The sequence below is a fragment of the Chroicocephalus ridibundus genome, chromosome 4 (genome assembly GCF_963924245.1).
Source record: "Chroicocephalus ridibundus chromosome 4, bChrRid1.1, whole genome shotgun sequence".
NCBI classification, from domain to species: Eukaryota; Metazoa; Chordata; class Aves; order Charadriiformes; family Laridae; genus Chroicocephalus; species Chroicocephalus ridibundus.
Genome location: NC_086287.1, coordinates 62366063 through 62393082, shown reverse-complemented (window position 1 = coordinate 62393082; position 27020 = coordinate 62366063). Strand labels below are relative to the sequence as shown.

At 40.9% G+C, this 27020-nt stretch overlaps 1 protein-coding gene across 1 annotated transcript in view; it reads right to left on the bottom strand.

The window, feature by feature from the left end:
- The window catches only part of ADSS1 (adenylosuccinate synthase 1), a 30973-nt gene extending 11212 nt beyond the window's left edge, over positions 1-19761 (bottom strand). Inside the window, exons 1-7 of the mRNA XM_063333331.1 lie at positions 19437-19761; positions 5289-5391; positions 3807-3869; positions 2982-3032; positions 2573-2639; positions 1059-1166; positions 625-706 (exon numbers count right to left, since the gene is read on the bottom strand). Of these exons, the coding sequence (XP_063189401.1) occupies positions 625-706; positions 1059-1166; positions 2573-2639; positions 2982-3032; positions 3807-3869; positions 5289-5391; positions 19437-19622 (660 nt within the window). The 5' untranslated portion in view covers positions 19623-19761. The remainder of the gene's footprint in view (positions 1-624; positions 707-1058; positions 1167-2572; positions 2640-2981; positions 3033-3806; positions 3870-5288; positions 5392-19436) is intronic.
- Between the last annotated feature and the right edge of the window lie 7259 nt (positions 19762-27020).

Below are 27020 nucleotides of genomic sequence, written 5' to 3'. Positions count from 1 at the left end.
AATCCCTACTGACAAATATTAAAAAGTATCTTCAAAGGAAGGGTGTCAGCTCTGAACAAACACCAGACAAAACTTGGGAAAGATAACAAATTTTTTTAGCATCCTCTCTTCTTACGTATTCATGAAAGAAGATGTTTTACCAGTGGCTCTTCTGAATTTATTTATAAAAAGACATTTTTCTTGTAATAGCAGGATCTCGAAATACAGCTTCCACAAACAGTTCTTCACTAAGCATGGAAGTGTCTCAGACAGCCTACATCAGTCATGGCTGGACACTGCTAACTGCAAGCGTCACCCTGCGTTCTCTTGGCTACTTTAATACACCGGTTATTTTGTAAAATAACTGTTTAAAAAATAATTTAAAAAAGTAAAATATTATAGGAGAATTAAATCATCCACAAAATTTATATTAATGCCCACAGTAAGAGAACATTCTATTACAAAACATAGTTACTGCTTATTAAACGGTTTTATAATAATGAAGATATGCATTTTTAATTCAAATTAATGAGTTAATAAGTAGTAGTTCTGGTACACTTAAAAAAAAAAGTTGAAATAAATATTACTGTTTTCTTCTATACTTTACCTGAAACTGAATAAATATTATAAGCGTTAAATCCTTACCTTTAGCTTTTTCAATTGTCCCTCTATATCTATTTCCAGTGTGGGAAACATTGACTTGTATTGTTGTGCCAGATTTTTAAATCTGTAAAACATTGAAATCATAACTATGAAGAACATTCATTGAGTTCATAGAACCTTTGGCAAGAACTCAGCTTAAATTATATACAGTATATACAGAGTGCTATAAGGAGAAAATACCCAGAACTTCGATACCTCAATCAGCGCATTTCACAATGTACAAAATTACATTTCAAATGAGGAGAAACTCTATGAAGTACAGGAAATACACAAATGCATTCTTTCCTTTCTTCTCCGTCTAGACAATTTATGTACAAAACGCAGACACATATTTAAAAAAACCTCCTTAAAAGCAAATCTGTCAGCCAAAAGGTATCACTCTTTAACCTAATATTTAGAAATGAAAATAGTTGTACCTTGAAGAAAATTCATCAAAGTCAGAAAGGAGGTCACAAATGCGAAGGCCTGTTCGTGCAGCTTTGGAAGAATATGTTGGTCCAATCCCCTTCTTTGTTGTGCCAATGCTAATTGAAAAGAAACACCCCAAACGTGTATATGCATAATATGCTTTCGCATAAATGTAGCATGCCTTTTTTAGCATGATAAGCAAAAATATGCTTTATGCTAAGTAATTTTGTTACAGCTCTTTAATATACCATATACCAGGCAGGAGTTCTGAGAAATAAAAAAATGGCTAAAGTTCTATAATAACAAATGTTGCAACTTTCATGCTTCAGTGGATTCGCATAAATATCGCTAATATTCATGGTATGCAGCAAAGCATTAAGCCTTGGGTCTGGCTGAGAAGAGCTTAGTTGATATTCTGTGTGTATATACATATATAATACAGTAATAATGGTTACTATACTGTTCTGTGGTAATACTACATCCCTTAGCACAAATGTCATTTTCACAGTTGCAGAACTGCCTATAGTTGTAAATAACAACCAGTTCTGTGCGCGATTAGACTGGTTTCCTATGGCTTTGCCATTATTCATATCATTTCTGTCCCTATGAGCTCTTGCTTCAGCCTGTAGAATCATAGAATAGCTTGCGTTGGAAGGGACCTTTAAAGGTCACCTGGTCCAACCCCCCCGCAACGAGCAGGGACATCTTCAACCAGATCAAGTTGCCCAGAGCCCCGTCCAACCTGACCCTGAATGTTCCCAGGGATGGGGCATTTACCACCTCTCCAGGCAACCTGGGCCAGTGTTTCGCTACCCTCACTGTAAAAAATGTCTTTCTTGCTTTATCTTGATTAGAATAAAAATGAAACTGTTTCCCCATCCATGTGCCTACTTTCATGTGCATTTTAGAAATACAGTAATTTTGAGATCTTTACTTGTATGTTAAGTTTGGCTGAAATTGTCCAATGGGATCAAAAACTAATAGAGTACAGAGAGAAAAACACAGTGTGTTCACACAAACCTTTGTTTTTTCAGAAACCAGAATAATGAAGTATGAATGAAGTATGAATACTGTGCTAAGGTGGAAGATTAAAATTAAAATAGAAACTATTATCTCCATGAAGTGGAGTGTATATTCACTCCATAAGTGAATATAAAATAAACAATTACAAGTGCGGAACGTAATCACGCCAACACTTCGGACCTGATTAAAAAAGAGCATTGCTACACTGATATCAAAGTGGATTGGAAACATCATTTTCACGGAAATAAGTAGGAATTTCAAAATGTCTCTATATGTTGCAGAGAACTGGAAAATGGAAATACGTAAGAATTCATACCCTGCCTTTTCAGTAATACCTCAAAGTTTGTTCACTAACATAAGCAGGAGCAGAACAGTCACAGAATTAGTAACATCACCAAGGCTCTTTAGAAATACACTGCATTTCTGTTTTCCAAAATTACACCCATTTTTCAAGTTTGTATAATTATTAATGATTAATGAAGGTGATGAAAATACTTACTTTTTTCCTTCTTGTGCTTGACGTTGCACTTCCTGGAGCCCATCTACTGCCTGATGAAAGTCAAACACTGCAATGGAAAGTCAAATGCACATAGTGGGAGACCAAAGGAGAAAAAACATTCTTTTTTAAATCCCAGACATCTGTAATTTCAAGATTAAGTGCCTTTGTTATCGTTGATAGTGCACAGACCTCCTCATGTGAAAACAGAGCTAGTATTGCTTAAACTTTGTGAAAACATGTAACACATGGCTCTTTAGCAGATATAAATTCCATGATCATGTTTCAGATACAAAACATACAAAGAAGCCATATTAGATCACATATATGACTGTTCTGTGGAGTAATGTAGTTTAGCACCATGAGCTAAGCAACCATTTGTGAGTTTTTTCCTCCTTCAGTAATCACTTACCTATATGTGCTCTATCTGATATAATCAGTCTTTTCTCCCAATCTTTTAAACCTGTCAAAAGACATAAAGAAAAGCAGGATTTTAGTTGTGCCAACTGGTATAACTTTGAGATTTGGTTTTACTTTTTCTGTCTTTCTTCTAGTTTATATAGCTTCTTGTTAAGTCTGTAGGCAAAATGGATACACCAGAAGCAAATACCAAATATCCGCAATGTTTTTGTTAACAACTTTTCTCATCTTTCACTTTTTCAGCTTTCTCATTTTGGTATGGACAAAGATACTCACTTCTTCATGCCAGAATGCTGCGGCTTACATGCAATTCTTATTTTAAGGAAAGATTCTTGTTTAACTCGCTATATGACAAATCACTTAAACTCCATTTGTGCCTCAGAAAATAGAGAATTTATATATACAGTATCATAAAAGAATTTAGGATGCCAGGGACCTTAGAAGGTCACCTGCTCCAAAGCCTTGCTCAAAGCAGAACCAACTTCGTTTATACTTGGGCACAGAAATGGGGACGCAGAAACTCTGGGTAGATCATCTCAGTTTGAGGTCAAAGGGAGCTTTGCCACACACTTTAGGATTTTATTTTCTACCTAATGTGGTATCAAATGCCATAGAACTCCATGAAAACCCATTAAAAGATTGCTTTTGAAAATCTGTCTGAAGACTGTAACAGAATTCAGCATTTTAAATACCGCTCTCCGCATTAAAAATCCAGAATGTTATTGCACTGAATATTTATGGTCAGAAACAAAGGCTTAAAAAACCCATCAACCTGGCTGCCAATATAAAGAAAAGTTAAAAATTACTCGATACAAACCTTTCTTTTCATTCTTTTCAGCTTCTTCAAACAGGCCTGGTAAATGTATAACCACTCCATTACCTTTGGGAACATAAATGATTTATTTTAAAGCAAGAAATAAAACACTCATTCTTAGGATGTAAGGCATGTAAACACTTGCTGTCTGAAATGTTATTTAAAAAGTAAGATTAAGTTTCTCACATTTCTCACAAAGTGATCTTGAGAACTTTTTGGATAAATCCTCATTTTGGGTAAGCAGCTACAAGCCACAAACAGAAAAAAACAGAGCCTGCTTGTTTCAGATGTGAATGTCGGGCCTGCTCCAAAGCCAGCTGAGGTAAGCGGATTCTTGTCTTTGTGGTAGACTTTGCACCACGACTTCAGCCTCAATTGTTCACTGGTAAAAGCTCAAAGAAACCCGTGGCCTTACAACGCTGACGCACAGCCTGTGTGATGATATTTAAATTTTCTTCAAAATTCACATATTTGTTTTAAAGTCAGCTCAAACTATGCTGTAATACGTTGTCCCTACAATACAGAAGCCACAAGCAATATGGAGCGTTACTGACGAGACGCGGGGGATTAGTGATGCAGTGGGCTGGAAACAGCTGCAGCTTCCTTCTCGGGAACATCAGAAATATCTGCAAGAGAGTCTGTCTCAGCCTAAATTTAGGGTAACTTAAGTTATAGTCTTCACTAACTGACAGGGAGGAAAGTGAAAAGCAAGATAATACACCAGATTTAGCAGAAGGAAAAAAGGCATTTTATATATTTCAGTCATCCATTTGGAAATTATCGAATGGAACAAAACTGCAACTACAGTTCCATGACTCACTCAAACTTACACTCATTTCTTGCACAGTCTATATGTATTTTTTCTGTCAGAAAGAACTATAATTCTGGACAAGTAGAAGGCTTAAATTTGCCCATCACTTAAATAGGAGTTTCATGTCCAGTAAGCAATGCAAACTTTTTTGCAATGCAATTTGCATTGAACAGCTTTACAGTGAAATACAAACATCACCTTAAACAGCTGGTAATGGGAACAAACAGGAGACTGGATGATGACCTCCCAGAGCCCTGTATCCTGGGGCTTATTTCTAGAAAGTCAGTAAAGAGATGCCAGAGATAAATGGTATTATTTATTTAGCCGAAGTGCTGCGTTTTGTGTCCTCAAAGTACAACATTTGTATTTCTGAAAGTATAAAAGGAGTGTGCAAATAAAGGGTGGGATCCAAATTTGTACCATAAATGTAAGAACGAACACCGCAATGGAAAGAGGGGGTTCTCACTTTCAGTTTTCAGTAGCAGACACTAAAGTGACACTGGACATAAAATAACTCTTCATGTTAAAGCAGCAGTGAAATAAAAGTCAAACAGCTGAAGCAAATCTGACTGACAGTCACCTATATGTTTTTCTTTGTTTGCTACTATAAAATATGGTTGGAGCTACCTACTATGTAATGTTATTTTATTTAACAAATTCCAAAATTCTCTTACCAATAAAAGAAATTGCCTTTGGATTAATGATGCCGCTAGGAAACAGGTGAAAATCATATTCTTTCCCATCAACAACCACAGTATGGCCTGCGTTATTCCCACCCTGCAACAGAAAGAAACATCAGAAGATTAATGGGCTTATACTACTGCTCTGAACTCTCCACAGATGATTTGACAAGTTCATCTTTTTTTTTCTTATTTATACATTCATGCTTTGTGTCACTGCTTTCTCCACCTTATAGGTTCTTGAGATGCTGTAGTACTGTAAAAAGGGCTCAGACAGGACAATGAGGGGGCTGAAGGATTTCAGCAGGACTGTGTAGAATTACAAAGCAGAGTGATACCATGGAGTCAAGGCAGGACTGGGGCAGAGCAAGAGTAAATGCAGGAGCTAGAAGAGAACTGAAGCTTTCTGGGAACAAAACTGGATTGACCTACCACCCACAGAGTCCTGTCCCTGAAATGCCTACACAAACCCATCTTTTTGGGCGTTTTCTGTGGGTTTAAGCCTACAACGCAACATTTCCTTTTGAATGGAAGCTCTTCCTCCCCACCCACCCACAAACAGCTACTGCTCCTCTGGGCGTTCAAGATGGAAGGTCTGTATAAAGTTGTGAGCACGTGTAGTCTTTGCAGCTTCACAGACTCTCCCTGTCAAGGGACGATCTTCCCAGTTAACACCATTACCACTTTATGAAGTCCACTACAGTTCATACCTTACACAACCATCTACCAGACCTGAGAATGAGAACTGGTATTTTCCTCAAGAAACCACATTTTTGCAGACGGCTTTAAAACAGAATAATGAGACAACACAAAAACTTGGGAAGAGATGAGTAAATCAAGGTCATGAGTTGATTTGAACAGGAACAGTAAGGAGTTTTAAAAAATAAAGGGTTTTTTGACAGGCTTAATGTTTGTTGCTGATCTGCCACGATGTAACTTTTTCTCCTAGTGATAAGGTTGGGAAATCTGACTACTTTTGTGCTGTGGTGCTACAGGCCTTCCATTTTCCAAACTGATTACAAATCTTGGAGGATCTAGTATGAGCTCTGAATGATGCAGAAGTGCCTAGAATGAGGGCATCTACTGGAAGGAGAACTGACAGTCACGGGTAATTTGCAAATAATGAAGTGTTGCCTGAATGAGTGGAGTTGTTATATGAAAACACTGAGAAAGGACAGTCATTTATAAAAATTAATAACATAACGCATGTTCTTCTGGAGTTTTGTTTACTCTTCATTTACCCATTTGTTTGCATGTAATATATAGGGAAATGGCAACTGACGTTCCTTTCAAAATGTGGATATATGCTGAAACACAACATAAGAAAATAAAAGCTACTGGGTATAAAAAAAATAATTTTAAAAAAATCAAGCTTTTTTTAAGCAGTGGGATGGAGGAAAACATTAAGAAATATGCCTTTAAATATGACAAAAGTAATTCTCATGTTTTGGAAGATGTGAGCTCAACAATACAGTTTAAACAGATAACCTGCCAAGGGAGAGCCAAGTGAGAGTTGTCACAGAAAAAGAGGTGCACACACAAATTCCATTTGATAGCAAACTGCTGGGTAGCTCATCCTTGGGCTGGGAAGGACCCTCAGGTGTCTTGCTAATGCAGAGTTATAACTTGTCTGGAGAATCCTGAAGAACACAGAACCATCCTGGGTATTTAGCTTGCCTCCCAGATATAAGAAGCCAGCTGTAGAAACCTGGATCTAGTTAAAAGGTATTGAAGTATCTATCAGGTTAATAAAACATGCAGGAAACTCCTTTACGTGATCTTTAAGAGGTCTGAGACTGGATGGATTGCAATAGTTGCAACACTAGTTTATCTTATTGCAGCTGTATCAGGCTTGAGAAAGAGGCTAGTAACTTCTTCTGAGACAATCAGCTTTCCTTTTCTGCTTGCCTACAGACGACAGCAAGATGGAAACTTTAAAAGAACAAACTCAATTTAACACTGATTTAATCTCTACTACAAAAAACAACTTCTGCATTTCCTGAGAAAATAGGGAACCAGGCTCCTTCAAAAGTTATTTGTTGTCACTAATACTATAGTTATATTCTGCTTTTCTTAATCAACATGAACAAATGAAATCAGGCTTGAGGGCTCACAATCTGAGATAACAGCACTCCTAAATTAGAGTCAGAAGTGTTTTCTTGTATCCTAAAATTTTAGAAGGTAGGATATACCAGTATGAGAATGTTTATGAAAGACAGTTTATGCTTTTGGAGATCTTCCTGAACAACTGATACCCGGACAAATGGTCTCTTTCTTTAGAAAATGCTTAAAAGGGGACATTAATCATTCAACTGTGAAAACTGGCATACCTAAAAAAATACCAAAGCACAGAAGCATCAGCAGATATGATATATCCTTTAATTGCCAAAAATCTCTGGATCCACTTTCAGTCCCTCTGGACAGGTAACATAAATCAAGAATTCAGTGACAGACCTTATAAAACAGCACTTCTATAATTGAAAACTAGTGTTGACAGCTCCGGAACTGGTTTTGTGCACTGCTCATGTTGGTCGGCGTTTCCTAAACAAGTGTCTTCTGAGTAGATTTTTAGAGCTCAATTAATTACATTTTTACAAATACAATTAAAGTGGTAGCAGAGCACTGAATTGCCCAACAGACATGGCCAAACTTGCAAAACATACCGCTGGGTCTGATAAGATACTTTCTGTTTATTATCTGGACATCTCAGAGATTCTTCATGTTCACTTTCATTGATACTCTAGTAGCATATCTAATAGGTCAAATATTAAAGATAGCTATTCCTTTTCTGATTTTACTTGAGTTCTGAGAGTCAATGTACAGTCTATATGAGCCATTTATTTTGCTGACAAAGTATAAGGAGAATCTGAAAGTTTGTATGGGCTTAATCTGAAGATTACATGATTGAATGTGCAGAGAACTACCTGGTACACTATAACCATGTAAGCTCCCTTCTTTTCCTCAAATGATATTTCATTAAAGTGGTGTCAACATTAACACACGTACTGACAGTATTCTCTGGACCCTCAGGATGCTTCCCACTTGGACCAGGAAACCTTTGGTGTCTCTCCTTGGCCCTTGCTTCAAATGCAGCTCTGCACAATGAGGACCCATTTAATACTCACAGAATCTCTGCTGTGCACCACTGATCTCACCCGAATTTTACTTATCTTTCATCGTTTGCACTTTCCTAGGTCTCTAACGATGGTATCTGCCTTCTCTCGTGGTTCTTCAAAAACCTCTAATGAAGGGAATGTTAAGGCAACAACTTCTGACAGATTAATCACCAGTGCCACTTCGGCATCACCTGTATTGCAAAACGATGGTATGACCAGAAATAACAATTAGCATTCCCTTACAAAACCTGGGAAGCCTTGGCATTCCCATTAAACTACTCTTGTGTGGCAAGTTCGGTTCCCAAGAAGGAACGATTAGGTGAGCTGCTGAAGCTCCAAAAGGCTTGAACATTCGCATCCACTTTAACATGAAACCTTTCTTACTGCTCCTGCAGCAATTCCAACATGTTCAGCAGCACTTGTGGCCCTTCTGTTAAACCACTTTAATCTCTAATGACTCTGTTAAGACTACCGAATGCAGGAGATCTACCAGGTGCAGGTGACTGGGGCTATCAATTACAGAAAACTTCAGCAATGAAGTGAGACTTGAGAACTAGAAAACATTACGTACAACAAAGACAACAGGACAGGTATCTATAGTAATAAAAAGCCTTAAATATGCAGCAATACTTTTTGACTGTGCAGCCACAGCTGCTGTTCTCCGTATCAGCTATATTAAAGTTTCAGAGCAGATAAATGCTTGTTTCTAGCAGTATTTAGTAGCTGTTAAAAGTTTTTCACATTTAAATCAGGCACCTAAGAAAAAATAACTTTCACTCAAGTCTTTCATAGCCCGCAGTGGAAAATTAGTACTCAGCCTTTTGAAAGTACCTACGTTGCTTAACAAATCAGTTTTTAACAACTTTGAAAGCACTACAAGTTGTGGCTCTATTAGCAGCATTAAACATATATTATTTCAATATATTTTGCCTAAGGAATGCTCTATTACTTTGTGGAGCTGCAAGCTACGCCTCTTTCTTCTAAAATCCAGCAGACCACCAGCAACATGGTTTAAATTCAACAACCCAAAATGCCTATCGTTCTAGGTTGGAAAACAGACTTTAAGTTAATAGAAAGAGCTGCAACATGTTGTTTTCAAGAGTTAAACAACAGGAAACATACTAGGCATTATTTTCAGAGCAGAGTAATCCTAGATGGTGAGGTTTGTTTTTTGTTTTTTTTTTTTTTTTTAAATTATTTTTAAAGAACATTTAAGTTGGGCTCAGATAAAAATTGGATTTTTTTGTGGAAGACTTTAATCTATATTTTCAGACTTTTAATAATAAAAGTGTAAAGTTACATATTGTCCCAGTACAAGAAGGAACTAGAGGAACTTAAGCTACCTCATAAAACATCCTAATATTTTTTTCAGCACATTAGTTTATTTAAAAAGAAAATACATTTTCAAGCTTTTTATGTGCTGATCTACTTGTGATATTGGATTCTTGCACTGAAGTGAAGTACTTTGATTATTATTCCATAGTACATGAATACAAGAACTGCATCAATACACTAAACTGAGAATTTATTACATCTTACCAGCATTAATAACTGTATGCTGGTATAAACATTATCTTTCAGGGAATTAATAATTATTATGAACAGGTTGGCAGAGGAGAAAACATAGTCTTTGTCTTTTCAGTAGACTTTACAAAAAAAAGAAGAAACAAATCCACCTTCCAAAGTGCTCAGACATTGTAAGGCTGGTGTTTTGTTCTGTATTGTTTTTAAAATCATCTCTTTGTCCTCTGCAGTGGTAACATCCCAAGGTAGAAACAGAATTGCTACTCAGAGCAGCAGTGAGGCTGTTCAGTACCTTCAGCAGGAACGCTTTCCTCCCAGTTGGCCTTACGATACACGTTTGAATAAGAATGAAATCTGTACTGACGCTCAGCTGTGTTTTGCCTGCTCCTGCCAGCCCAGTAGTGTGCAGGAGACTGCGTTCTGCATATGTTGGAGGAGTGCTTCCAGGTGCTCTGCTGGTGTCCACTGGTTAGCACATCTTTCATTTGCTCAGTGCTCCTCACAATGCCCATTCATAACTTGATTAACTAGACCGATATAAAAAAATATCAGCACAGCGCATGTAAAATGCCTTAAAACCTGGTGATAATTTCAAACTGTAACTAGAGAATGAACACAAAACAGGTATGTCTCTGATGGGTCCCACCCTCTTCCAGTTAGCAATGCTAATCAATGCAATGGGGGAAAAGAATAGAAACTCAGTATTGAAGACGCGCAGATGACAACTACCATTCAAGTGGTGTACCTGCAGTACGCAGCAGTCTGAGCTCCCCAGACAACTGGCACATGCAGTAAACGTACAAAATGTCATGACTAGGTTTAGAATAAATGAATTTGAAAGAAAAAGGTAGGCCAAACTTTGGATGGAAGATATCTATGCTAGGAAGCATGTGGAGGTGTCTGAATACAGTTTCAGTACCGGTTGATATGCCTAAGGCAAACCTCGCGTGTATAAATGGGAATATCAAGTAGGAGTAGAGAGATTGTATTACCTCTCCTTTTGGCAGTGGTGCAACTGCTATTAGAATACGGTGTCCTTGGTACTCAGACAAGATTACAAAAATGATCCCCTCTGTCATTATAATCTATGAATTTATAATCTATGAACTGGAATACCAGCTACAAACCAATGGTTCGGGAAGTCTGCATCTGAAAATAAATTATATGATTCCTATCTCTTTTCACTGCAAGTGTCCCAGCTCTACTAATTAGATCCATTGATGAAGCAAAACATTTTCTGAAATTCAACTGCATCTGCAGGACAAATAGCTCTCACCATACTATGAAACAGATTGTAAAATATTTCTTATCTGGACTGAGTGATTTTCTTCCATTTATAGCATTTCACATGTGATTCTGAATAAATAAGAAGCAGCATTATTACATAAATTGTTTCTTCTTTCTCTTTACAATCTAATTAACGATGGCTATTTCTAGCTGACATTAGCAACTGCCTGGAACTAACTTGAATAAATGTAGCTAGTAAGTGCTACCAGCATAGATGGCTTTGACATGAACTTTATAATAGTATAAATCCATTGCCTTTCATGGCATTTCTCTTTATTTACACCATTGCAAGTGAGTTTAGAACATCATTGGTTTAAAAAAAAAAAATCCAACACCCAGAGAAATGCAACAATTTTGAACACTTAGACACCACATCACAAAAATCACCTGTGTGTGTGAAAGCTTTTGTCTGATGACTTGGAGTGCTGTACATTCCGGTTGGGAGGTTGCTGCCACACGTGCTTGTTAGTTTCCTTTAATGGAAGTAGGGGTTTTTTTGCTAATTTTTCCAGTTTAACTATTGCCTAATAGCACCCAACTCAGTTCCAAGAAGGCAATCATAACTTTTTTTTTTAAGCCCCAGCCATTGGAAAGAATTGGGTTAGGGAATAATCAGAAGTGTACTTAGACCAGAAAAGCTGAGGGAGCAGCTCTTTTTAAAGCTACAGTCGTGACAAAGAGCTGGAGTAAGTTGCAAGTATTTATCTCCTGACACCAATCATCATCAGCCAAACCTAGTTAGCCTTGCTCTTCTTCCCAAAGAATGTTTGCAATAAGTGTTTTGGGGAAGAGCAACTTCGCACAGAACTGCTATGTCCGATTCCTGCATCTGGTCAAGTGTGTCCCTGCCACTGCCCTTCTCACTATCTCATAGAACGAACAAAATCCACAGGATCCCATCTTCCCAATTAAAACAGTGATCTCTTCAAAAACTCCTGAATTCCTGTGGAAGGAGACCTTCTAAAGCCTAGTGAGACAATTAGTATGGTTATAAACACAAACACCGTTGAGAAGAACTGAGCAAAACTTTTGACCTTAAGAACTATATAAAATTATTTATAGCACAAGTATCAAAAACTGAAGCTTATATCATATTTTACACTAATAATGTAGTGCTTTTCCCTTTACTACAAATGAAAAGTGACCCTAACTTATATGGATACCTTGGTGTTCCTAAGTATCTGAAAAGTGCAACTGGAAAAGCCAGGTCTAATTCAATTCAGGTTTTAAACAGCAGTCAGCATAGGCAAACTAGACACTCTTAAACTCTAGTTATTTTCTCTCAAACGGAATTTAAAGTTTTGTTGAATCACATAAAAACAATCTACTGTGACAGACCACTACAACAAAACATACACTAAACTCCAGTAGAAGATGTAAAGAAAGTAACGAATTCAAGGTATAATGATAGAAAATGCTATAGTGGAAAATGCATTCTGACTAATATTAGCAGAATCCTAAAATAAAGGAAATCAAACATGAAAAACCTAGATGTGTCTCCTCATCTTTAGTCCTCTCTTCTGAAGAGGTGCAGTCATACCCCTGTGGCAAGTAATATGATCCAAAGATATGAACATAACTTTTCTTATATCTGTAAACAAGTTAACAACAGCTAGTGAGTTACAACAGGAATGAAACAGAACAGATGTCATTTCAGCTTAATTTCCAGTTGCTTTCTCTTGATGCTTGTAGAGGATAATAAATTTATGAGGCTTTATAAAGGGGATTGAAAATTAAGCTTGCTTTCTTATGGAGATTTGGAAACTTTAAACCTGACCTTCTCATACAGTATTTATAATCCTGGTGGTCCTGAGATGATCTCACTGATGCCCAAAGGAGAGGCTAGTTTAAAATAGCAATGTTACCGTGTTGCTCTAAAGCCTAAAATGATATAGTGTAGCATGTATAAACAAAATGAAAAATAAGATTTGGGCAAAATGCCTTCTAAGTGACAGATTGCTACAAAAAGAAGTTCTAATTTTGAGAGGGTGGACTTCTTTATTGTAGCTAAGGAAACCACTCACACTTGATGAACCCTCTCCTGTGTTGAATAGCAAAATAAAACCTACTTGCTTTTTTGCAAGGAATCTTGCAAAAAATTACTTAGGAAGAAATATGCCTGTATGAACGTACATGTACGTGCAAATGGGATTATCAACCTTCCCAAACATTAGAGAAATCAAAAGCTTGAGTCCTGCAGTCACTGCATGCTCATGATTCCAAGGTCATCAATCTTTTCACTGGAGATCATCAAGCACTAAATCATTAGGAGATTAAAGTCTTTACATGCTACTTTATCCTGTAGGGAGAAATTATACTAAATATCAGGGTTAAATCTCACTGAAAGGAGAGCAACACATGATACATACACACAGAGAAAAACAGTCGCCAACAAGCCCCTGTAACTCCACATAACCACCAGACAGAACTGCCCTAATTTAATCCCTGTTGCAAACAGTTCCAGCAGCCCACGATCAATAGGGACAGTCACGACAACGTGTGGCTGCTTTGCCCTGCCATGTCAGCAGTAGAACACAGGAATAAAGAAAACCACTGTCTTGCATATAAACCCCTGAGAAAAACTTCTCATGTGACATTTCTGGTTTTTATTATTTGATCACTTGCACACAGTATATTCCTTTTCATTCCTCAAAGTACCAATCCTAATATATATGGTATTTACTTTGCATTCATAAAAACACCAGAACAAATAAGGAAATTTGCAATAATATGCTACAGTTATTTGTATTGTATATTATATCGTAAGTGTCAGGCACATCCCTTCACCCTTTCCTAAGCTGTTCTCTAATGTTGTAATGGTATCTCAAACCCAAAACATCACTAGGCTTTTCTTACTGGTTAGCCCCTCTGAATCTTATTTGTTAACATCCACTACATCAAGAAAACTAGGCACTCGGTGTCCTTGGTGCATGACTTGGTTAAATCTCTTTGGTCCAAGTCACTGCAAACTACTCAACCACAAAAGACCTTAACAGCAAGTTTTTCTGTTACCTTTTTCAACCTCCTCAGCTTTTCTTCAGTATTAACATCAACTATAATTTTTGTCCAGCTGTCTCAAAAGATCAGATGATTCCTTTTCAAAACCAAGGCAATTCTTAACTTGAAAGCATACTGACTCAGACAGAGGAGTGTTTTAAAGAGTGACTACATATTTAGTGAAAAATAAAACTACATTAATATGAGAAGCTTAACGAATTTAGCAACAGCTCTTCTTATTGCAATCACATTCTTAAAATTTGGCATTGTTTCTTCAATCCCAGTTCTTAAGGGAATACTGATAATATCAGGCAGATTGTTTCCAGACTTGTAGATGTCAGAAGTGTCACAGGTCTGACACATCCAGCATCGGCATGGGCAGCTCTGGAACAGCAGCGCCAAATGAAGGCTTGAAAAGAAACTTTAAGACCGCCTTGGACTAGCCCCTGCTGCTGAATCATTGTCACTGGTTTTGGTATGAAGTGAAGGAAAGATACACATTTGTGCAGCAACTGTTATCAATCTATTCAGTAACCAAGATCAAGCCCAATGCAGGTAAGGATTATTACCACAGGGGCTCTACTAATTTACTAGTAACATCTTTTGTATGTCTCGCACTGAGCATTGGAAAAATCTTTTTCTCTTTCCTTTCCTTCAAATTTTTTATCAAATTGTTTACAGGCTTTTTCCTCCAATGCTTTTGGATGTTCTGTTGAAAAACAACTTATTGCACAACAAAACTTCATCAGGAAGGGCAGAATTGTTTACTCTCCACTACGACAGGAATTCTTAGACATTCTTGGCACACACCTGCACTATAAAAGAGAAAGTGTCTCATGAGTAATTTACCGTTACTGGCAAAGATGCACAGTACTTAACCTGCCATTTTTGCCAATGCATGCTATTTCCTTTTCCATTTACACTGTACAGTAAACATCTTCAGTGAAAAGTTATTATTACAAGTGTACCTTACATAGTCTCATCTTAAGGAAACAGGCAGACTGGTATGACACCAGCTGTCCTCAGTTAACTGTGAACTTACTACAGCAGTTCTATACACGACTTTCTGGGAACAGAGCTAGTTTAAGTGGTGCCTCTGGAGGCACGTCACCTCGGCAGTTGTGACAGTTGACTATTTGTTTGATCATGCTCCAAACCAGATCTGAGAAATTACCTAATTAAAACCCAGGTAGGCAAAACCAGCCACAAGCTCTAGTTTTGAAGGCAGCCACACAACGTATGAGGCGATGTGAGAAACATACAGCTGGAACGAGAACTGCCACTGAAGAAATCACCATCTGAAGAAAAGTTTTGAACAATGCCAAAACTGTCTTCATTAATACGATTATATGTATCCAAATTACTTAAGATTACATTTTTCTATGACAACATGCTAAGAGGCTAGGTAAAAAGTGAACTTCCCTCTTCACATCTGGTATTCTATCAGTTAGAAGCTCTAAACAAACGCACAAAACCTGTTTTAAAGGAAACATCAAAATTAAACATTTGCAGTTGAACTCTTTGATTGTACACTTCCCTGATAACATACCAGGGATTAAAAGTATTGCAGAGTATAATGTGACGGTTCTATGACCCAGGAGGCCACAATAAGAAATAATAGCCTCTATCATTACGCTTCTGAACGCCTTTGCTTGCTGAAAGAGCAATTTAGAGGAAAAGTTATCTCCATTAATAACCCAAACACAGACAAACCTACTCAGTGCTGTAATAGCCCTAAGCTGCCTGTTGTTATTTATTTATTTAGAAATACCTTTTCTGCTTATTTATATGGGGATGGGTGGCTGTGTCTGGTATTTTAATGAAAGCAGCCTGGGAAAAGTTTTGTTCAGCATCATCTACAAGAATATGCACAGATCTTTTACTCTTACTGAAGCATCCTCTTTCACAAAGTATGCTTTAAGTATACAGGTGAAATGAAATCAATTACTCCAGTTGAACTAAGATTTCGTATTTAAATTATGCCACATATTTCATTGCCACTAATGTGAAAAATTAAGTGCATACCATAACTCATTTGTACGCAGACTGTATAAACCAAGTACTGAAAAAACAGAAACAACACGATCAACAAACTGAGACTCTTCAATTCATGTGAAATTAAATCCTGAAAACTCAGGAAAATTAGAGAGGCCAGAATTTTAATGCAGAATTTTCTTTAATTAACTTATTTTGAAGCTTCCCTTATTGCTGTAAAGGACTCCTTATTCCCATTTGCTTGCTTGCTTTTCTTTCCAGCATCCCAGGAAATACCATTTCATTTCCTCTGCAGCAATCTAGCTGTCACAGATTTTTCTCACGAAATCAACACGCTAAATATACTTGAGAAACGTTTAATGAAAATTATTTCCTTCCATAGAAATATTAGGGAACTACTATTTTGAGAAAGCTCTTCAAATTTGACCCTGAATTTAAATTCTACTTGAGGGCGAAGAAAAGCAGCTTTAAAGAAATGTTAGGTCAAAGAGTATCCTACTGTGACAAAGAATTAATCTAGTTGAGACATTATTTTAGAAGACATAAACATTCCCCTTTCCCTCATTCATTTGCTGCCTTTCCCTACTTTCATTTCGCTGAGGACTAAAACAAGCTATTGAACACTGTTTCCATCAATGTCTCAGACAACGGAGTGGACAGGATATCAGGAAAAATCCTGATGGAACTTTTTCTGACATTTTTTCTGAAGTCTCTAGTTAAGGGAGACCTTCAGTGTTTCTTGTTTAAGCAATCTATTCTAGTACGCAAGTGCAATTGCACTAAAGTTTTTCTTAGTTTCTAGGAGGAATGTGAAGCAAGCAAGATTCTGGTCCAAATGCTGAGGTTTTTTATGGCAGTACGTGCCATTAAAGTCCCACTCAAACTGATTAGGACCCTAAATTAATCACATACCATTATCACACTGAGAGACCTCTAGTTAGTACTGTTCACATGCTTACACACATGCATATCTTTACTAAGCAGTCACATATGAGTTTTAAGAGACACAAAAATCATACACTGTTACCTACTTCCACAATTGCTTTTGAAAGTACAAAGTATTAGTCTATTAAAATGATAGCTTTTTTTAAAAAGCACCATCAAATTCTTAGACTTGCAAAAACCCCACTTAAATATTTTTTAAAATCACTTTTCACTTACATTGCATAATTTTTCTACTCAGAAGTAAATTATTACTCATGTTTTCCTTATTTCATGCAATGTTTTACCTTCTTTCCTAAACTGTAATCCTGAAGACGCTTCCATTGAATCGGTGCGTTTCTAATCCTATTGTAGCCTCACGCACACCATGTGCACACATGTATCAGTGAATGCTACTCTGTAGAGTGCAGAGCTCCTCTAGATCCACCTGCCTTCCATCCATCCCAGTCTCATCATCAGGCTACAGAAAGATGATCTAGATATGCCCAGAAGAATATTAAACCATCTAAGCCGTCTAGCCTGTTGTTAACACACTAACCCTTCCGGCACGTTCATGCATGCAGAGGCCTGTACCCTTCAAGGGGTATTCTCAGGCTGCACCTGGGGGTCGTGCTTGCAAATTAGTTCTCTGGATGGACAACAAATCCGTCCTGAAGACAGTCCTTAAAAGCTGGTTTAGGAAGAACCAATATAACTTCTTGCAGTAATAACGGTAAACCCCTGAGGAAGCACTGTTTGACTGTGGCCCATATGAAATACTTCTCCTCAGCTAAAACTTTTAAGTTTTGTTTCCTCAGCAAAGCAATTATGAGACCTGTGTTTAAATTCCTAGCAACAGTTTATTGGTGGGGGAAGGGGGGGTGTGGGAATGGGAAAGGGGGAAATAAAAATGTGAAAGTAGCTATAGTCCTGATAATACATATTCATTAGCTAACTTTTGCCCTGAAAGTTCTCCCCAAGGTGACTGAAGATCTTGGGAATTTAATGTCCCAATTGAAAATACTTCCTCCACCTTCTAAGTATTTAACTCACATGACAACATTTATTTACATAATATACTTAATTATACAAACGTCCTTGGATTTATCATCTCAGATTCAAGGATATCTGTAGCTTTGCAGTAGCTATCATGCATTTTAAAGCAGAATAAATTTAATGGTACATACCAACTGAGCTGGACTGAGCTGACTGCTTCTTAATGTGGCTGCATAGTTTACAGGGACAATTGAACAGATTATTAGCTGTATTCATCTACTATGTTCACAATTAACGTTTGAAAACAGTTCTTTTAAAAGTTATTACTATTATTGGGGTCACCTTTGTGTCCAATTCGGTTTATACTAGGCAAACAGATAATTTTAAGAATCCTTGTATTATATTCAATTCAAAAATACACACAAGCAAAGCCTTATAAAATGTTCCCCTTTTCACCAAACTGTTTAAGTCTTGTACTTTTATATAACTTGGGGTTTTTTTTTCCGTTTTACTCACGCTCTACTTACTTAAAACTATTTTTAGAAAAAACTTCCAGGTGCTTTGCAGGGAACACAACCTGCCTATCCAAGAGGCCCCCTGCAGCAACACTTAGGAAAACTCCCGACGTTTATTAGCAGCTGGTCTTCACGCCGCCTCATAACACTATCTTTTTTCCCGAAGGAGCAACACGCCCGGAGACACCAACCCCTCCAGCAAGCAGCGTTACAGCCTTGCGAGCAACAGACCCCACCCCAGGCCTCTTGGGGCTTTGCTTCCCAAAACAACCGAGCGCCGGGAAGCGCCCGGAGCGCGGCCCTTGGCCGGGCCGGGCCACCCACCCCGGGCAGCGCCGCACCGCCCGCCCCGCCCCGGGCAGACGGGCCACGGACCCCCCTCCCCCGCCCTCCGGCCGGCACCTCGGGATCCTGTGTCGCTTATCGTGAAGGGTCAGCTATTTATATTTATAGTTCAAGGCTTTTTCTTTCCGAGTGGCATTTCGAAGCGCAGCCGGGGAGGGGTGGAGGGGAAGGGGGGACGGACGACAGCACATGGCTGCCCACCGGGGCGCGTTCGCGACCCACCGTTCGCTGCGGGAGAGGGGGAGCGGGGAGGGGAGGAAGAAAATCACCAGGAGCAGAAGATCAAGGCAGGCAGGCGGAGGGAAACAGGGCTGGGGGGTGGAGAAGAGGAAGAGCAGCACGGGGGAGAAAGCAGGGACTCGTAAGGGAAGGAGGGCGCCAGGCTGAGGGGAGCGGGGGCGTAAAGCGGGGAGCGGCGGGCAGAGCCGGCCCAGCCCGGCACCCACCTGGCACCGGCACACAACGTCCGACTCGGTGGCCAGCAGGTCGACCACCTTGCCCTTGCCTTCGTCCCCCCACTGCGCCCCCAGCACCACCGTCACTTTGTTACCGCCCGGCTCGCTGCGCGCCCGCTTCAGCCCGCCGCCGCTGGGGTGGCTGCTGCGGTCGTTGGACGCCCGGGTGCCTGACATGGTGGGTGGGAGGGTGGCTGTGGCCGCCGCCTCGCTGTGCCTCGCTCCCCTGCCGGCGCCGAGCCCAGCCCCTGCGCGCTGCCTGCGCCGTGCCGCCGCCGCCGGCCTTTAACGGCGCCACCGCCCTCCCGCCCGCCCCGCGCGGCGCGCTGACGTGCGGGTCCGGCTGCCCCCGCGGCCGCCTCGGCGGGTCCGGCTCACACAGCCACGGTCTCTGCAGGCACCCGCGGTCTCTTCACAGACGGAGTCGCCTCACACGCACCCGCAGTCGATATCCACACACACGTCTCCTCACACACACGCACAGTCCCCACACACACAAGTCTCCACACGCACCCACACGGTCTCCACAGACACACAGTCTCCCCGCACACACGGAATCTCCGCAGACACCCGCGGTCTCCTCACACACGGAGTCGCCTCACACACACCCACAGTCTCTACAATCAGTGTCCACACACACACAAGTCTCCACACACCACCCTCACAGTCTCCACAGACACGCTGTCTCCTCCCACACAGGGAGTCTCACACACACGGAATCTCCACACACGCCCATAGTCTCCACAAACAGCCTCCACACACACACGTCTCCTCACACACACACAGAGTCCCCACACCCGCAGTCTCCACACACCCCCGCAGTCTCCACACAGACACCCACAATCTCCTCACACCCACAGTCCCCACACACCCCCAGACTCTGAGGCACAGAGGCAACGGCACTCTGAGGCACACACAGTCCTGAGGCGCGCGTGTGACAAGGGCAGCTCGGAGGGACATGGGCCTGTGTCACATGCTCGTCTGAGGCAGCCTGGCCTGTGGCACACTCAGGCGAGGGTGTGAGTCGTGTGGCTGTGTCACTGTCAGGGGTCTGAGGTGCGTCACTGTGTGACAGAGAGACACCACATACCAGTCCGAGGTATGTGGCTGTCACGGTGGTTTGAAGCCATGTCATGGGGATGCACGGACACGTGCTGTCCTGAGGTGCGTGACTGTCACTGTGAGACACACAAGCAGTGCAGAGGTGTGTGTGACAGTGGCACAACGAAACAAACCCATGAGCTGGTCTGGCATACAGGGGCTGTGTCACTGTGAGACACACACAGGGTCCTGTGTTGCTGCCAGACAGACAGATAGACGGACTGGCTTGAGGAACACAGGCTGCTGTCATTGGAAGACAGACGTTGCGCTGAGGCTTTTGGAACTGTCGCTGTCAGACGCACAGAGAATGGCACAGGCAGAGCAGCCTGACATGTGCCCAGATAGATACACTCAGAGCACTCCGTGGCATGTAACCGTGGGAGAAGGACAGGCACACAAGCTCCTCCAGCACACACGGGTCATGAGACACAAACATCCACCCGCTGGCCTGAGAGACGTGGGCAGGCGCACTTGGGGTCTGACAGACACACTAGCGTGTGCCAAAAATACACATGACTGTTGTTCCTGAACTGGCACATACCCCACTGACAGGCACATACATACCCTGTCCTGGTGGCCTGAGATACCGGAGACCGTTTCGGCGAGGCACACATGCACACCCACACATACACTCACACACTGACCTGAAAGAACACAGCACTGTCACTGCGAGACAAATAAACAAGCGAGGCGCCTGGAGCTGTGTCACAGGGATGGATTTACGTGCCCTCTTCCCTGCTGTGACAGGCGAACTGACTGTGCCTGGCACCCATAACACCTTGCCCATGCGCAAGCCATGCCCTAGGCGTGACTTCTGTAACACGCGTCCTCTATCTCCAGGCATGTGGCACCATGTCCTTAAAAAGAGCAACTTGAAAAGCGTAAGCTCACAGACTAGTCCGAGGCCCACGCAGCTGTGTTGGTACGAGGCACATGTATGCACGTATGTGCCTGCGCACACACGCATGCACAGAAGCAAAACACCAGCAGAACATACCAGGGTGCAGCTTCAGGCAGGAGGAACTGCACGTCTTGTGTGCTCCTCCTGGCAAATCCATACATGCGATTCCTACGGAGAGAGCAAGTGACAGAAATTCAGCATTTTCAAGTGACACATTCCTTCTCTTACTCTGTGGCTCCGATGAGATGCCGTGATATAGATGAGATTACACCATGTTGTGTATGCACTGGTCAAAATGCAGAAAGCTACTCCTACAATCCATTACTCTGGTATAAGGGTGAAAAGAAAGTACCAGAATAGTTGAATGAACTCCTGAGAAATAAAAATATAGCAGCATGTACAGCCCATTTCGAACTGGGCTGTATGGATATGTGGGCTCTGTATGTGTGTGTATGGATATGTGGATATGTGGGCTCTGTGTGTGCGTGTATGTGGATATACACAAGCATCTACGCATGCGTATACACATACATAGACGAGTTTGTGTATGTGCGTGTATAGAAATAGAATAGAACTTATTCCAGACTACAGCACCTTGTAAGTGTTCATGGTGGCAAACAGAGCAGGCATTTGCTCTACTTCATTGCTAGCATTTGCAATATTCCCTCTAGGAGAAGGAGCTAGGGAAGATTTAACACTCTGCGTGCTCCGAGTACTTAGCATCGATCAGTGGAGGTGATAAATATGGAAGAGAAGACTGGAAGGGAGTTCCTGATGTTTCAGTGTAGTTTCTCCCGCTGCTACGGTCAACTAGCTTGAGAATTGGGTCCGTGTGAACCTCAATGAGGTTCAACAAGGCCAAGTGCAGGGTCCTGCACTTGGGTTGGGAGAATCTCCAGTATCAATACAGGCTGGGGGATGAAGTGATTGCGAGCAGCCCTGCCGAGAAGGACTTGGGGGTACTGGTGGGTGAAAAGGATGAAACATAAGAAGGACATGGATCTGTTGGAGCGAGTCCAGAGGAGGCCACGGAGATGATCAGAGGGATGGAGCACATCTCCTATGTGGACAGGCTGAGAGAGTTGGGGTTATTCAGTCTGGAGAAGAGAAAGCTCTGGGGAGACCTTATAGCAGCCTTCCAGTACCTAAGGGGGGCCTACAGGAAAGATGGGGAGGGACTCTTTATCAGGGATTGGAGTGATAGGATGAGGCATAACAGTTTTAAACTGAAAGAGGGGAGATTTAGATTAGATATTAGGAAGAAATTCTTTACTGTGAGGGTGGTGAGGCACTGGAACAGGTTGCCCAGGGAAGTTGTGGATGCCCCATCCCTGGAAGTGTTCAAGGCCAGGCTGGATGGGGCTTTGAGCAGCCTGGTCTAGTGGGAGGTGTCCCTGCCCCCGGCAGAGAACTAGATGATCTTTAAGGTCGCTTCCAACTCTAACCATTCTATGATGCTATGATTCTTCACAAGACCTCACTTTTCCTACTGAGTAACTGTTCCAGAGCAGTTCTAGTTAGAAACCTCTGCTAATTTCCATCATTCTGGCCGATTTATATCCATATGTTCTGTGCTGATGTTGCCATTTAGTTTAAATACTTCTTCCTCTCCCTTCCCTGTGTTTGTATTTATAGAAGGAATTACATCCAGCCCCTGGCTTGGTTTTGCTCAACAGAAAAAGACAAGATTTTTTACTCTTCTCCTCTAAAGACAGGCTCTCAATTCACTGGTCATTCTCGTCTGCCTGCCCTGCACCTGTTCTGAATTTGGTTCATGTTTCTTGAATATGGGCAGCTAGAATTGTACACTATGGTCCACGTCAAGTTCCCTGGTACCTTGTACACGGGAATGAATGTCTTTTTATTTCAGCTGGAAATATCTCACCTAAGACATTCCTGGACTTGTCAAGTTTGTCACATACGTGACAAAAGTCAACTCCTCTCCCACACTACTTCTGCTGGTGTCTCACACACTTAAATGCTGCTCCCTCTTTCTGCCATTAGCACTTCACATGCACGATACAGCTACTTGGCATTTCATGTATATATTCACAGCCAGATTCTACGTGCGGTCTAACATGGCCTGAAAGACAAGCTCAGGTTTCAGAATTTTGCATTGTAGAATTTTAACCTTTACTTTTATTTTACTTTTATTTTCACCATTATTTCAGTTGTAAGGATGGCAGGTTACTGTGAAATCTTTTAAGACATTTAGTTCCTGTGGTCTAAGACGCACCAAATGTCTGTCCACAACTCCTCAAGCGTGGGCTTTACACCAGATTGTTTGGGCTTCTTGCCTTGGTACCAGCCAGCATCCCAGACCAGTTGAGCTTGAACTTGTTCCACCTGACATGCGAGCAGCCAGCACGGGCCATGTTTCTCTTCACAGCCACGCACTGACAGCTCATGGACCTCATCTGAAAAGCTTCTGCACTGGTCTGTCATCTCCTCAACCATTTGCAGCCAGCCTGGTCCTGCTACGCAACAGAAGTTCTTGTTAATGGCTTAAACTTCTCTTTACCTGATACTTTAGCCCCCTTTGTAATTGTGCTCACCTCCTACTCAGCACCACATTCAGTGTCTTAATGAAATCCACATCCACTGCGTTTGGTCTGTCTTGATAGTTGGCAAAGGAAGCTGGTGCCAGGGTGATCTGTTTCTACTTTTGCTCATCCCTTTTGTACTTTATCCTGGTTTCAATCCCCTCCAGGATTTTGTTTCCTTTCAACATTTCCTCTGAAGCGTTCCTTACTTGTTACATCAAATCCTTCAGAATTTTTTGCTGCTTAATAACAAAATCATTTTAAATAATAAAAAATTGTGGCGTCTCATTGTGGAATAAGTATTTATCAGGTGTTACGTTTACACTCGTTTCTACGGTTTGAAAACACGAGCACCAAGGACAGCAAAATGTAGCAGTGCTGTCCCTCATTGCCGTCACACGCCATTCTCTTCACTAATTCTCTTCAAAACTGATGGCTTGCAAGTCAGCTCAACACAGAAAGAACATAAAAATAACCTTTGCTGCAAGAAATACATATTCCTGGTGCTGCTCCTCGGCAGGAGAAGCTGTATACAGCTACATTTTGAAGTCAGAGAGGATCGCAGAGTTATATTTATTATTACTTTTATGGCATTTAGCGTTGCATTCCTGCATGGGGCTTTTTTCTCTCTTTACAATACTCTACACCTATTAGTGTAGGAACTCAGATCTTTTGCCAGAGTAATGTTATTGCTGTTGTTTTGGTTGGTTGGTTGGGGTTTGGTTATAATCGTTTTTTTTAAAAAGTAAATCATCCTGGCATGACTATAGGTAAATTGCCCTGCTTAAGGTCAGAATCTAGCCTTTTAAACAGGAGATGACAGTGTTTTCAGCTGCTCTCGGCCAGTTATACATTAATAACTTTCCTATGTCTTCAAAGTGACTGGCTTGGTGGGAATTTCTGCATTTTTTTGTTTGGTTTTTTGTGTGCAAAGAAAGGTAAAAAAACCTAGTTCACGAGGGGAACACTCCTCTTTATAAAAGTTCAAAACGTGTATCTCAGCATAGAAATAATATGAAGCAATCGATAAAGTGATTTATTCTTCTTCTACACCAATTTAAAAACAAACTCCAGTCCACCGAAGTCAATGGATTTCAATCCATTTTGATATGTGAGATGGAAAAAAACCATCAAATCTTCAAGGTCGATTTTGCTCAGGTAAAAGCAAATGTTTGACTTTTAAATTGAGTAATACATTAAATTAATCAGTGAGGTCATGCAGAGTGCCATGAGACTTGTAAGGGCTGCAGATATGCAGTGTCCCTGTCCCCTGTGAGTCACCTAGTGCTGAGTACACCAAAAAGAAGGGAATGAAGGGAAAAGAAGGGAATGAGCCATTAGCTCAGTAAGCAGTGTCAGCGTCTCAGAGGAGCTCCCTGTTCCTCAGAGGTCTTCCATTAAAACCAATTCACCTGACAACACTAGACCTTTGCAATTTCACAGAAAAACTTTCACGCCTTTACCTTCTCAGATAAAAAAAAAAAAAAAAAAGCAGTACTTTTTCCTTTAGGGCAACTAATAGTAGCAAAATATGTCCACGTGATTAAAGCAGTGCACTTTAGATTTACTGCAGAATAAATTAAGCAAAACTATACTGCTTCTTTTCAGAACTACATTTTTACCGAACACTTGTTTGTTCACAGCCACAATAAAAATAGTAAATTGATGCAAAAGCACATGAAGAATAGGTTAGAGAGGTTGTGGAGTCTCCTACTCTGGAGATACTCAAAGCCCGCCTGTATGTGGGTCCAGCCTGCTCTGGGTGACCCTGCTTTGGCAGGGGAGTTGGACTAGATGATCTCCGAAGGTCCCTTCCAACCCCTACCGTTCTGTGACCATTCTGTGAAAAACTATACTCGGAGAGTAGTAAAGAATGGTTTGTTTTGACATCAAATCATAAAGGCTCTGTTTGTGGTTCAGATTTTTTTTCAGTTTCCATGAAAGACTTGGAGCATGCAATAAGCACGCACTTGTTGAAATGTGCACGTGGCATGAAGCTGGAAGGGACAAGTATCGTGCTAGAGACCAGGATATTTCTCTGAATAGGAGTCAAAATGTTGTGTGGCTGCAAAAGAAATCAAACATCATGCTGAGATGGAAGAACAACCTGTAAAGTGGAGGAAGATGTCCTTTTGCTCTCCTCAGCCTTGCTGAACTGCCCAGCTGGAGATCCAGCACTGCGCTGTGAGGAAGATAAGATCCAGTTGAAGAAAATCTAGAAGAGAGACACAGATTTGGAAACCCTAGGATGGAAAAACTATTAAAGCACCAGGATGAAAAACGGAAAGGGCTGGGGTTGTTTAGTCTGGGAAACAAAAAGACCAGAGGTGACACGATAACGGCCTCCAAATATGTAAAAGGCTGCTGCAAATTAAAACGGAGTGGTAACGTGTTTTCTCTGTGGCGGATAGTATGAAATGAAAAGTGTTTGCATCTTTTATTAGACTAAACACCTGATGTGATAAGTACGGACAAACTTGAAGGCATATAAAGCTTTATTAACCTTTAAACAGAAGCTGTGAATGAGACCAGCTTTGCTCCAACGCTGCTCCTAAGGATAGCATTTTAGCACACCAGCATTTTAGCACCATCTTAGCACAGCAGCAGTTTGTCCAGGCTGCAGGATTCCTGTGTCCTTGGGCATTTTTAAGAAGAGATTAGGCAAAAGGGGTTCAACATTAACTGCTTTGAGTTAGACCAAATTTACTGTGTAAGTCCCAGTGCCATAGGTCTTTTCTGAAGACTTTGGCCCAAACCCTCAAAAAGTGCATATCCACCCCTTTAGATGCCCAGGTCGAATGCTTAAGCAACACTTAAAAAGATGTTAGGCTGCCACCGAATTCTGTAATCACTTACCTGTCGGGGGGGGAGGGGTATGGGACACACATCAGTTTATCCCCCAGTTCAGCTTGTGTGAAGCTCTGAGAGAGGTCTCACATGGGGTATTCTGCTTTGCTATCAGGTCCCTCCCTCAAGAACAGTGAGCATATAAACTAGAGCAAACGCCCTGCCAAATTATATTTGGATTGT